The sequence below is a fragment of the Leopardus geoffroyi genome, chromosome X, assembly GCF_018350155.1.
Source record: "Leopardus geoffroyi isolate Oge1 chromosome X, O.geoffroyi_Oge1_pat1.0, whole genome shotgun sequence".
Taxonomy (NCBI): domain Eukaryota; kingdom Metazoa; phylum Chordata; class Mammalia; order Carnivora; family Felidae; genus Leopardus; species Leopardus geoffroyi.
The window spans coordinates 126,791,593-126,804,713 of NC_059343.1; the positions used below are offsets into that span (position 1 = coordinate 126,791,593).

At 63.8% G+C, this 13,121-nt stretch overlaps 1 protein-coding gene across 3 annotated transcripts in view; it reads left to right on the plus strand.

The window, feature by feature from the left end:
* The window catches only part of ATP2B3 (ATPase plasma membrane Ca2+ transporting 3), a 60,764-nt gene that overhangs the window by 16,398 nt on the left and 31,245 nt on the right, over positions 1 to 13,121 (plus strand). For all 3 annotated transcript variants that reach the window (XM_045473148.1, XM_045473149.1, XM_045473150.1), the window contains exons 2-8: positions 1,377 to 1,729; positions 6,676 to 6,873; positions 6,980 to 7,237; positions 7,495 to 7,620; positions 8,238 to 8,363; positions 11,340 to 11,381; positions 12,793 to 12,957. In XM_045473148.1, the coding sequence (XP_045329104.1) occupies positions 1,522 to 1,729; positions 6,676 to 6,873; positions 6,980 to 7,237; positions 7,495 to 7,620; positions 8,238 to 8,363; positions 11,340 to 11,381; positions 12,793 to 12,957 (1,123 nt within the window). In that variant the 5' untranslated portion in view covers positions 1,377 to 1,521. The remainder of the gene's footprint in view (positions 1 to 1,376; positions 1,730 to 6,675; positions 6,874 to 6,979; positions 7,238 to 7,494; positions 7,621 to 8,237; positions 8,364 to 11,339; positions 11,382 to 12,792; positions 12,958 to 13,121) is intronic.

Below are 13,121 nucleotides of genomic sequence, written 5' to 3' on the forward strand. Positions count from 1 at the left end.
AAGTGCCTCCCTGGGTCCCAGGCCTCCTGGGTGGGACTGCCCTAGGTATATGTGCCTCTTTTGGACACGGTAGGGTCAAGCGTGCGGAGGAACTAAGGCCCCCACATGGTCTGAACCCCCTCGGGCCGGTCTTGTCCCCGGAGGGTTGTGGTGCACCCCTGCTTCTGGTGTCCCCTGGGCTCTGAGTAACAGGTGGGACCTCTCCTGAGAGTAGGCGCCATAGGCTCTGGGCTGTGTTTCCACGGGCAGTTCTAGATCAGGAACCTGCATTGGTAGCCAAGTTTTGCTTCCAAGAGGATCCTTCGGAGCCTGCAGCTTCCCCAAAGGCAAAAGACTGGGCCCAACTGAGCCATGCCGTCGGGAGGCCTCTTTGCTGTTGTGAAGGCCAAGGCCATGTGCACTGACACTAGTTTAATCCTGGGAGTTTGACCTTTGGGGATGCTTGCACTCGTGCTCCCAGCCTGTGTGTGTGTGTTGTGGGCAGCCCCCCCCCCGGTTCATCGCCTGGAGGGCAGAAGGGTGTGGAGGGGAGGGGACGGCACCGTGCTGTGGGCGGGCTGATGGGGAAGTCGCCAGTGACCTGTGGCTGCTTTCCACCTTCTCCTGTGCGCCCTCTCCTCCACCCTTCCTCTTCTACTCCTTTTATCCCCTCCTTTCCCCTCCGGCCCTCCCTCTCCCTCCTTACCCCCTCCCCCCAGGCCACCTCCCTTCCTCGCCCCAGACCCCCCAGGTGCCCTCGGGGCAGCAGAGACACCCTGCACGCTAAGTCTTGACCTGGCTCCCGGCTGGCCCCGCCCATGGCCTGGCCTGCTCCCTGGACCCCCCGCGCAGCCCCAAGCCTGAAACCGTGAGCCCCCGGAGGCTGTGCCAGGCCGCTGCAGGGGATTTATAGCACGTCTGCTACACCGGGCGAGTGTTACTCAGGCAAGAGCAGGGAGCATGACGGAGGGGACAAGCTTTCACCCAAGGTAGGGCACGGACACGAGAGGATTGTGGCACAGATAGCCCACCCACCCGTGCCAGTAATCAACCCCAGGACATCACCTCTGCTTCGGTGTGGGTTCCCAGACGGATTTGGGAGGCAGTCAGAGTCTCCGTATCGCAACAGCAGACCCCTTCCAGGAGACACGAACGCTCCCTCCTTCCCCACCGAGGCGAGTCCTCCTGCCTCGGGTACTCGGGCTGGGCAGAACTAGGGGATGGCCCGGCAGCTGGGCCTGGCAGGGCATGAGGGCCGCTGACCCAACCGAGGAGGCGAATTTTGCAATCGGCAAGTCACGGCTCAGACTGAGTGCCGATTTTCGGAGAACGTTCTGGAAGAGTGGACCTCAGTCTTGTCTCAACTTCGCCCCTGGCTTCTTCTCACCTCTCCCCAGGTGTCCGTGCTCGGCCACTTCCCCGCCGCAGCTCCCTCCACTACACCTCACCCAGGCACTGGGACCTCGGGTGGCTGCCTGCCCCTAGCTGAGGCCGCACCTGTGAAGAGGTCGGGCACCCTGTCCTCCCGGCACGACAGGCGGGATGGGCGACATGGCCAACAGTTCCATCGAGTTTCACCCCAAGCCCCAGCAGCAGCGGGAGGCCCCCCATGCGGGCGGCTTTGGGTGCACACTGGCTGAGTTGCGTTCCCTCATGGAGCTCCGAGGGGCTGAGGCGCTGCAGAAGGTCCAGGAAGCCTACGGGGACGTCAGTGGGCTTTGCAGGAGGCTGAAGACCTCGCCCACAGAGGGTAAGGCTCCCAGCAGAGCCCCAGCGCAGGCCGCGAGTGCGCCAGGGAGGTAGGGTCATGGGCCACCGGACACTCCCCCCCGGCCTCCAAGGGCCATCCCGAAGACGTCCCGTACCCCCGGGGCGGGCCTGGTCGAGGGCCGGGTGGTGCTTCTGCGGCAGCTTCCGGAAGCACTCTTGACCCTGAACTGTGCCCTCCCAAGGAAGCCATCCCGCCCCCGCCACCACCGAGCGGGAGACGCTCTGTAGGGGGGTGAGGGGGATCGTCCTCTGGGTAACCTGGGGTCCTCCGGGAGCCGTGGCCTGACCCCCTCCATCAGCGGCAGCTCCCTGCTCCCGCCTCTTTGGATTAAATAGAAATCAAGCAAAAGAGGAGGGAAGGAAGAGGACGGCATGGTGTCAGTCTGGGCCCCAAACTGAAACCCCAGGAGCTCTTCTGGGCAACAGGGCGACAGGGTGGGACAGAGGAGGAGGAAGGCCGGGCCCCAGTCTGTATGCTCCAGGCCGTGTGCCCAGCCCCGTGTCCGGTTAAGGGGCACAGGAAAACGAGGGTGCCGGCCCTCTGCGGGCTTGGGTTGCAGGGGGTCTCTCTGGAAAGTGGGGGGCAGAGCGCTGAGTGGAGGTGCCACTGGCCACAGGCTGTCCCAAAGAAGCAAAGAAGCAAGTCTGGTGCTTGGGTGGTTCAGCGGCAGAATTCTCCCCCGCCAAAGAGGTGCAAGCCTCAGGCAGCATAGATCTGAGGAGATGTGCTGCCCGGAGCCTTGAGGAAGGCTGAGGAGCGTTGTCTAGAAGGTTCCAGAGGCAGAGGCCTGACCGCCACCTTGGGTCCCTGCCTCGGCCCTGTAGCCCTTGCCCCCTGCGCCGGAGGCAAAACTGTGCCCCGCTCTGCACCAGCCTTTCCCAGTCCTGCCTGCTGGGTCTGCTGGGAGGCCGGGACCACCAGGCCCCGGGCTTGGCCCCAGATTCCAGGAGTTGGAGTGTTTTCTGGCCCAGCTGGCACCTCCCTGGCAGGGCTGCTAGGGCTGTCCCAGCCCAGTGCCAGGCCTGTTCTCGGCCAGCCCTGATTTATCTCATCAGCTCCCATCTCAGCTGTCACACCTTTGTCCACCCAGGGCTCTGGCCGTCACCCTTGTCTGTTGCTCCCTGGCCCTGTCTGTCTGTGGATGGCACGCGGGCTGGAGCAGGGGGTAGAGAAGGCCCACCCGGGAGGAGATGGGCCCAAGGGCCGGGTGAGAGGGTGCCCACCCAACCAGGTCAGGAACTCCAAGCCTAAGTGGCCTTCTCAGGGCCGCCTGGGTCTCTCTCGTTTTGTGCTCTAAAAGGACCCAGCCCGGTGTGTTGTGTTATCAGGGCAGATGGCTTGGCTCGGGGCCAGAGGGCTCTCTCTCCTTCCCTCCTCCTTGCCCGCCCCCCGCCCAGGATTTGGGGCTGGGGGGGGGAGGCTGGGGTGGAGGGCCATTTAGCCATAAGGGCTCTGGCCTCGTCCAGATAAAAGGAAGCAGATGGGCTTCAGCTGGCGGCTCTTTCCTCTGCCTGTCAGGCCTTGTTAAATATTTAAAATGTCAGGGCCCCTGGGAACCTGCCTGATTCTGCCACAGCGGCTCTGGAGCTCGCCCAGCGCCTGTGGAGGGGCGGGCATGAAGAAGGGCAAGTGCCCAGATGGGTGGCCAGGCCGCAGCAGAGGGAGCCAGGCCTGACCCGCCTCCTGAAGAACGAGCAGCACGAGGGCTACCCCTCCCCACTCCAAGCCCAGGAGCCCTGGCCCCCAGTACACCTGCCGACTTGGCCCTGGAGTGTCCACCCACGTGTCCCCACTCCTGCCCAGACACAGTGGCCTGAGCTTTAGGAGGGGCCGGCTTAACCGCACCCTGGGCCCCACATCAATCCCCTGGCAAGGTGTGCTGGCAGAGGGGTGCTTTGGGAAGGGTGGGGGGCGTGGGGACGTGCATGGTGTACTGGGGGGGGGGGGGAATTTTGTCTGTTCCCGGCAATAAGCACGTCAATGGGCTCAGGCTTTGTAGCTATCCAAGAGGATTCCAGATGCCAGAGAACCCAGGTCTTGGGCCAAGCTCAGTGGGAAGCCCACCGGGGCGGGGGGGGGGGGGGGCCTGGGCCCCAGCCCTTCCCCTGTCTGGCCTTTACCAGCAGCAGTCATGGAAATGAGAGGGCGGATTATCCAAGAGCCGCACGATGTGGTCCTAATCCAATTCCGATGGCATCTGGCCTCTGCTCTGGGCAGGACACTCATCTGTGTCCAAGCCAACCAGCCGGCCCCTGCCCCAGCACCTGGACCCGGGCCGCTGTGGGGGCCTGCCGACGGGGCACATGCTTGGAGCCAGAGGGGCTGCAGCTACCTTCCGGCCCCCACATGAGTACCTGAGCAGCTGTGTGGACCCCCAAGCCCAACAGGAAGGCCATGGTCTTGGGCTGGTGCAGGGCAAGGGAGAGAGAAGCGTTGCTAGAGTATCAAGGGCAACCCAAGGCCAAGGGACAGGCTGACAGTGGGAGGGGAGGAACGGAGCCAGCTCACTCCTGGGGAGGGGGCCCCAAGGGCCTGGCTTCCCTTGGGGACAATCTGGCGTATGGGGTGAGGCAGGCAGGATGCAGACTTACGGTGGCACAGGGACCCATGGGCTCTCTCTTGAGGGTCTCCGGATCCGTGCCCTTTCTCAAGGCAGGGGCCGTGGAAATTCCGGGTGTCTGGGAGAGCGGGGGTTCAAGCACTTCCATAGTACTGACCTCACTTCTCATATCTCTTGTAGCTTAAAGACGCAGGCCTCAGTTAGGAGTGGGGCACAGGCCCTCGGCTGGGACCCCAGGCCCTAGGAGCTGAGGTCCTGAGCTTGTCCCAGACACCCAGGTGGAAAGTTGCAGCCTTCAGAAACCGGAGCCCCGGCAGGGCCCAGGCACCATGAGGCCTGGGGAGAAGGGCAGGGGCAGCCGCAGCCCCGCTGGGTGCGGAGGTGTGCCCAGGCTGTGCCGGCTGTGGGCTTTTGCTCTCGTCAGGCCTTCCACCTCTGGTGGGCTCCACCCTGCCCCTCCCCAGGCCCCTTCCCTGCCTAGTGGACAGCCACCCTCCTTCCTCCCAACTCTTTCTGCACCCCACTTAACACTTCCTTGCTATCAAGTCCTATGTGCCTTCCCAAGCCAGCTGAGATCACCCCCATAAGCTGGGGAACCCGCCCCCCCATCTGCCCTGCCGGTAGCTCCCTGCCCCCGGGAACTGCAGTCCAGTGTCTGCCCACGAGGTGTCAGTGTGGAGCCGGACCCTTGGGTTCAGGCCTAGAAGGAAGCAGCATCCTGAGGGATGAGGGCGGGGCCGGGGGACGGCGTCCGGTGGGCCCGCCTCTGGGGAGGGTGGCCAAGTGGATGTCTGGCCTCGGGAGGAGGTAGCCTGGATGTCAGTTCCACATGGAGCCTTCTGGTAGCTCCAGGCATGGGCCTGAGGGGACTCATGCTGTAGAGGCAGAGACCCAGAGGGCTTGGTGCGGGCCTGGGTGGGAAGTGGGCTGTCCCAAGGATGAGAAGTAAGGTAAGGGCCCAGCCTCGAAAGCCGGAGCTCGCCCCTTGGTGGATGTTGATTCTGAGCCCTTCATCCCAGCCCCAACACACTAGAGTGCCTGCGATGTGGCGGGGGCCTCCCAGGGCTCTAGAAGTCCGGGTCAGGCCTCTCAGCCTCTCAGCCCTCCTTCAACATGTTTCACCTGCTCTGGCCACAAGGGGTCCCCACTGAGACCGGCTTCTTCACCCTTCACTCTCCTCATCCTCTGCCTGGTGGCCTGGGGACACTGTGGCATCAGTATGAATCACTCACTGACAATCCCAGAGCCTCAGAGACATTCACCAAGTGCCACGTGTGCGGCCCCAGAGGAGGCCATGGGCGGGGGCGTGGGCAAGGCAGGGAGCTCACATCCCATCCCCGCCCTTCGCCGTGACCCCCAGCTCAGAACTCGAGGTTGGCACTGCAGCGGGGTCTAGGGAAAGCATTAGGAAGGAGGCAGCTGACTCCGGACGACGGCCACGAGAGCTCGGGGCGGGGGCAGTTCCTACGTACCTCCTGGTGCCACGGGTGCCACACCCATGCTCAACAGCATGGGCAAAACCGACGATGTTTTGGGGCCGCCAGAGCCGACTGTCTCCCGGGTCTCGTCAGATGACACGGGTTCTGTGTCCCGCGCGCATGGCTTGGCCACGCCCCGCTGTTGATGGCTTAGCATCTGTGAGGCTCCCGTCGTCCTGACCTAGGGTCAGGTGCACAGGGCAGCAAAGGAGTCCTGGGCTGCCAGCAAGAGCTCCGACTCACAGGCACAGGGCCCTTTCCCTCCCTGGACTCAGTTTCCTCCTCTGGACCCTGGAGGGATTGTACGAGCACCTCGGCCCACTCACCGCCCACAGGGGATCAGCTACCCTGGGCCTGGCCGACAGCAGGCTGCCACACCTGTGCCCCCCATCCCAGTCTTGTACCAAGCCCTGCGCTCCTGCGAACGCCTGGGCTGTTCTCTTCTCCTGTCTCCAGGTGACACTTGGCCATCCCTGGCCCAGCTGGGTTCCCTCTGCCCACCCCCACCCCATGGTGGCCGTTATCACCGTCCTTCCCATCTGCCCTCTGAAGGGACCCACCGTAGCCCATAGACCTCCCCGAGCATATCGGGAGGACGACCGAACCCTTCCTCATGCCAGGGGCTCCGCATTGTTGCGAGTCGCGCGGTCGCACGCCTGCGCTGTCCGGGCAGCTGGAGGGCACACACGCCCACATACCTGTCCTCGGGGTTTGCAGAAAGGCTTGGAGGATCGGGCAGGTGCAGTTCCCGCCTTCCAGGGGCTTTCAGGCCAGAGAACAAGACAGGCACTCTGGGCGAGCAGGGGAGAAAGGGGCAGGGCCTCAAGCTGTTGGCCCTTCCCATCTTCTTGCTCTGTGTCCCCGCTCTCCATCCCTGCACCACACAGGCCTGGCCAACAATGCCAATGACTTGGAAAAGCGCAGGCAGATCTATGGGCAGAACTTCATCCCTCCCAAGCAGCCCAAGACCTTCCTGCAACTGGTGTGGGAGGCCCTGCAGGATGTGACGCTAATCATCCTGGAGGTAGCCGCCATCGTCTCCCTGGGCCTTTCATTCTATGCACCGCCCGGAGAGGAGAGCGAAGGTGAGCAGGGGAGGACCCGGCAGGAGGGAAGGAATGGGACCTGAGCCGAGGGGCCTCAGCGTGACTTTCCTGCCACCCCACCCTTCCCTGCTGTCCTCGGGTGCAGCGTGCGGGAACGTGTCAGCTGGGGCAGAAGACGAAGGGGAGGCCGAGGCAGGCTGGATCGAGGGAGCCGCCATCCTGTTGTCAGTCACCTGCGTGGTGCTGGTCACGGCCTTCAATGACTGGAGCAAGGAGAGGCAGTTCCGGGGCCTGCAGAGCCGCATCGAACAGGAACAGCGGTTCTCCGTCATCCGGGACGGCCAGCTGCTGCAGGTTCCGGTGGCCGCACTGGTGGTGGGCGACATCGCACAGGTCAAGTATGGTGAGTGCATCTGGCAAGGGCCTTCCCCACCCCCCAGTACGTGGGCCTTCACCTGCGGAACAAGGCGGGGCAGGGGCAGCAGTGGGCGGTGGGGGGGGCTCAAGCTGGAGACAGAGCCCCAGGAAGCAGGCCTGAAGCTGAAAGGAGAGGGCCCCACCCCCTAGGTTCGAGACCTCTCCTGGGGCAGGCGGGAGGCAGCCGGGCGGAAGGCTACCTGGACCCACAGCGTGTGGTTCCGGCTGCCTGGCCGGCCTTAGGAGACCTGCTACCTGCTGATGGCGTGCTCATCCAAGGCAATGACCTCAAGATCGACGAGAGCTCCCTGACAGGCGAGTCGGACCACGTGCGCAAATCAGCTGACAAAGACCCCATGCTGCTCTCAGGTGAGGCCTCGGGGCACTGGCCAAGCTGTGGGGGGGAGGGGGGGGGGAGGGGGCAAGATGCAGGCTGGCACTGCCCTCTGGACCAGTTCGGCACCAAAGAGCCTCGGAAGCCATCTGGCCCAGCCACCCCCTCAATCGCAGGCCTCCTGAGTCGCCCTTCTGGCTAGGGAGTCTGAAGTTTTTGCCCCCAAGAGGCCAGAGTGGCCCGTGGGAGGCCTGATGGTGGTCGCTCTAGCCACTGGGGAAGGAAATGGGTGCTCCCCGCCTCGAAGGGCCCCTAATATCCTGAGGAAAGCTCCTAGAACGTTTTGGCCTAGCCCAGCATTTATCCCGGCGGCAAATGCAGTGTGACACAGGACAGAGAGGCTGGAGGCCCCAGGTGGACCCTGTGAAGACCTCACCCTGTGTTTCTGGGCAAGCAGCTGCTCATGTGTGCGCCTCCGGGTCCCCTCCAAGCCAGGAACGAGGCTTCGTTCTAGGATTAGGGTCAACATGGCCTCCAGGGGCCTCCAAACACCGAGTTCGTGCTTCTGGGATTCCTGGGGGAGAACTTGTAGGTGTTCAGCCACGCCTCCCTCAAGCAATGCAAATCTGTCTCGGTCCCCCTGTGTTCCCAGGTACCCATGTCATGGAAGGTTCTGGAAGAATGGTGGTGACTGCTGTTGGTGTCAACTCCCAGACAGGAATCATCTTTACCTTGCTTGGAGCTGGTGGGGAGGAAGAGGAGAAGAAGGATAAGAAAGGTAAGGAAATAGTGACGTCCAGTTCCCAGCACCACTGGCCTAATCCCCCACTCCAGCTCCAGCTGCAGCGAGAGCCAGCCTTGCGCGCTGAGAGGCCGTACCTTCTCTTCCGATTCCTTTGGAGGACCTGCTTCTGGCGTCTTTGCCCAAAGGCTTTGGGAAGTGTGTGCCAGGGTGGGGGGGAGCGCCCTGCCTGGGGAGGAACGGGGTTGGAGGGACAGAGGCCAGCCGCCTTGGCTTGGGAGAGTGCCCCCGGGGACCCCGTGCCCGCTCTCGGGTGTGCTGACGCCCCGTGGTGAGGTGCCGAGGGCCCCACCAACGTGGCAGCCAGGGAGATGTGAGTCATACAGCCAGAGGTAGAGGGCTCCCGATCGAAATGGACTGGACTCCCCAGAGGATGTCCGAGGCCAGAGGAAGCTGGGATGGGGTGGGGGCCCAGGGGAAAACAGTGTCAAGGGACAACTGTCTTGTGAGAGTCCAGCTGGCACACGGCCGTCCCGCTGCCTCCTTTCGCCACTGCCCCGAGCCCCAGGCGTGGCCGCTGTCTCTTCCAGTCCTCAGAACAGCGCTGACAAAACTAGGGAGCTGTCCTCAGCACCACCCCACGCCCAGAGCCCCAATCCCACCAGGCAGGACCCCGTTCAGTTCTTTGTTACAGGCCCGCACCAGGTCACGACTCACCTTGATCTAACCTGGGTCTCCCCCGAACCAGGCGGGGAGCAGAGTTTCCTAGATGTGTGCCTTCGAGAACATTCGCTTGGGTCCACTCGGAGTACAAAGAAGCTGCACACATGTGGAGAGAGCGTGTGCTGAAAGCCCGCAGCCAGGGTCCCCGGGGGGAAGTGAGACAGAGGGGTGCCGGTCACCAGCCCTACATCAGTTAGTCAGGGCACCTAGACCGGGCAAACAAGTGGCAAGGGGACAGGCCAGCATAAGGAAGGATGTGCCAGTGTCTCCAGCCCTAGGCTGCCCTGCTCCTGGAGACAGCGAGAGAGGAGGTGGGTGACCTGCTGTGGCCTAGAAGCTTCTGTGGGCCCCGTCTCCCAGCAGCCAGCCAGCACTAGCAGACCCTCATCCACATTTGCCACACCAAGCATCCTGTCCCTGCGGGGCTCAGCGCAGCTTCTCTCCACCGTGAACAGCCGAGGGGCCGCAGGCAGGCAAGCGGGCGGGTGGGTGGGCCCTGGGCCTCCTCCAGGCTGGGCTGGGGTACCCATCCGCCTCTCCAGGGAAGCCTTCTCCTCCCCTGCAGCCCTGTCCCTGAGATGTTGGTGGTCTGCAGGACTTGGTTTTGGGCCCCTCTTCTTCAACCTTGACAAAACCCCACCAGTCCCCCCAGGCCCCTCCCCAGCTCTGGTTCGTCTGCCCCTCACTCGGCTTCAGCTGCCCTAGGCTGAGCTACTGAGGGGTCAGAGGGGGCACCTCCGCCAGCCAGCTCCCTGGAAGAGGGGAACCCTGAGGTGGGGGGTGGGGGCTGGAGGGGAGCAGAGCTGGCCAGGCTCCAGGCAAGGGCAGCAGCACCCACAACTCCCCACCAAGGTGTGAGCCCAAGGCCCGGCTGCTGCTGCGGTGGCAAAGCCAGCGCCCCACCCTGGCCCCCATCCCTACTCCTGCTGCCTCGCAACCCCGTCTCTCAGCCCGATGCTCCCAGGCCACCTGCTGCCCTTCAACCTGTTTCTTGCCTTTTGGCCTTGACTCCTAGTCGCCCTCCTACTTGAGGTGCTCTCCTTCCCCCCCTCCCCTCCCTGGGCTTTTGTCTTCCTCTTCCTGTAGTGCTGATCCCGCACGCCTCTCCCTCCTCCAGAGGCCTCTCTGGGCCCTTCTGCATCGTCACCGTGTGTCTACAGGTGCCTCCTCTCCCCCCAGGAGTCTCCTTCACCTCTGAACCTCCCCACTCTGACAGAGGGACAACCTGCATACCACCCCAGCCGGGAGGGGGCCTCTCTCTCCTCCCTGGGACCCCCAGACTAGACCCCACTGCCTAGAAGCCACCTGGCACCCTGTCTGCACTCCTGGATCCCCAGTGACATGAGTTATTGGGTATTGGTCAGCACACAGACCCCTCCTGTCACACGTCAGTCATTTCCAGGTCCCGGGCTAGCACTTGTGTGGTCCCTAAGAGAGCTCTTTGAACCGATGCCCCACCGCGATGCCCTGGGGAAGATGAGGCCAGAGGGGCTGGTACAGAGCCCGACCCAGAGCACCGTGCTGGCCTCACTGCCAGCGCCGTTTACCTTGGTCTTGGAAGCCAGTCACTGCCCTGGTCCCCAACACCCAGCTGCGGGCTTTGTGGTGGCAGACCACATTCACGAATGCGCCCCCCGCCCCCGCCGCCGACACACAGGTCCAGCTGGGGCCCGGCCCATTCCGTGTACCATTGCTCCCTCCAGTGCCGGGTGCCTGGCACCCCTGTGGGCATTTAAGGCCAGCGGGTTTCTAGAGTCTCCCTTCTCTGTCCCTCCAAACACTCTGCAGAGCTGACTGCTGGCTGCGCTGCACGGAAAGCTGACCGCTAGGCCACTAGGGGTCAGGGACCACCTAGGTAGATGGTTCGTGCCACTCCTGTGGAGGGGGGTACATATCCCGACTGGGGGGGCCCTGCTCAACGTGGCAGACCTGGGACCAGACACCTGGCGGCTCTCACTCCCCGTGGCGGTAGCCTTTTCAGAGACCTCCCCCACTGCTGGGCACACGTGACCCAGGGGCCGTCCAGGACTGGCTCGGGGAGTTCACTGGAGGGCCGGGCCCTCGTCCGGGAAGCCAAGAGTGTGGCTCTCGTGGGCCGAGAGGTGGAGAGAGGGCATCAGAGCAGGCCCGGGGAGCACAGGGCCCTCCTCCCCGCCCCTTTGCACCGCGCCCTCTGGCCTCGCTGTCTGTGTCCCGCTGTCCTGTGTGCGTGTGCGTGTGCGTGTGCGTGTGCCAGGGCCACGTGGATGTTCTGAAGCCTTCGTGTCTGTCATTCCTCTTCCGTTGTAGGCAAGCAGCAGGATGGGGCGATGGAGAGTAGCCAGACCAAAGGTAATGCGCGCCCCGTGCTCAGGGTGGGGTGGCGGAGGGGTGCGGCACAGGGTGGGGGGCCGCCCGCGTCAGTTGCTGGAGCAGCACCCAGAGACCAGGTGAGTGGGGTGGGGGGCCCCTGTGCAGACCCTGCCAGAAGTATGCAAAGATCACCCGTGAGGAAACTGAGGCTCAGAGAGGGTGACTCACCCAAGACCACACCAGGCCTGTGGGTTTCCCGGTCCAGCTGCCTTTCTTCTGGGCTTTTGAGGCAGGGTGACCGGGTGCCGGTCCGACACCCACTCTCCTCTCGGCCCGAATGCCTGGTAGGTGCTGATGCCGTGTGGCTGGGATGAGGGTTGTCAGCGGTGAGGGGCTTTGGAGGGAAGCCAAAGGTGTAAAGCACGGTCCTTGCCCTCAGGAAGGTCAGAACGCAGAGAAACGGACCCAGGGGCAAGACTCGAGTGCATTGTGGGGCCCAGGGGCCCAGGGACCAAGACAGAGTCAGACAAGCAAACTAGAGTTCAGAGGAGAGCTGAGGTTGGGAGGGATCTGGGTCAGGGGGACAGCCTGATGGCTAGGGTCCCGGGCTGGGGCAGGGAGTGCCAGTCGGTGGGGCGCAAGGCTAGAGTGACCCAGCTGGGTGGGGCATTGAGTATCACTGAGGCCGTGGGCTCTGGCCTGAGGCCCCTGGGGACAAGAAACCTTGTGGTCAGGGGCAGCGTGAAGAGAGCAGGCCCCAGTGAGGAAGCCACGAGGACGCCACCTGTCCCAGACAGAAGGCGAAGAGGCAGCTAGAGGAGAGAGGGGTGTGAGGCTCGCCCATGGTGGCCCATTCCGGCAGGAACCACCTGCAGCCAGGGAGCGGGCTGAGGAGGGGCACACAGCGAGCCGGGGCTCTGATGGAAGTCAATGCGCCCACTCGAGAGGCTGACGGGAGAAGACAGCCTAAGCAGGGAGCAGGGGAGAAGAACGCAGGGGCTCCTAGGCCTCCTGAGGGGGGGGGGGGGTGGTGGTGCTTGGACACCAGTGGGCCACTGACTCAGTTCAAGGTTCTGGAACGTTCCCTGGGCCCCAGACCTCTGCTGTCAGGTATTGAGATTTGGGGCATTATGGGGCTGGCCATCCTGTCTGTGTGCCCAAAGTTGCTCGTGCTTGTGTCTGTCCTCCTTTCCCCTGAGAAGCCCCGAGACAACCGTCTCTGCACTGACCACGACAGCACCGGAGCCTCCCACCCATCTCGGGAGGGCCTGAACTGCCAGGGAGACGGGAGGGAGAGGAGACGGCCCCTGGGCTAGGTCACACTCAGAAAGCAGAGAAACCCCTTGAGCCCCGTTTCCTCTCGTATAGCGTGGCACGTCTTTCCCTGTGAAAGCCCCTTGTAGCTGTCGCCTGGGCCCTAAGTTTGGCTGTGGGGTTCCTCTGTACGCAGCCAAGAAGCAGGACGGGGCAGTTGCCATGGAAATGCAGCCCCTGAAGAGTGCGGAGGGTGGGGAGACTGAGGAACGGGAGAAGAAGAAAGCCAGCGTGCCCAAGAAGGAGAAGTCGGTCCTGCAGGGCAAGCTCACCAAACTGGCCGTGCAGATCGGGAAAGCAGGTAGGGCCAGCGGACGCGTGGTCCAGGGGCCACCGATAGGCGAGGACACTGGGCCCCCGGGCCTGAGGCCGGGCTGTGGAGGGCAAGTGGGAAAGGGATGTTCCAGGGGGCGCAGGCCAGGCAGCAAGGGGACCCCACCAGGGGCCGGCAGTGGCCGGCAGGGG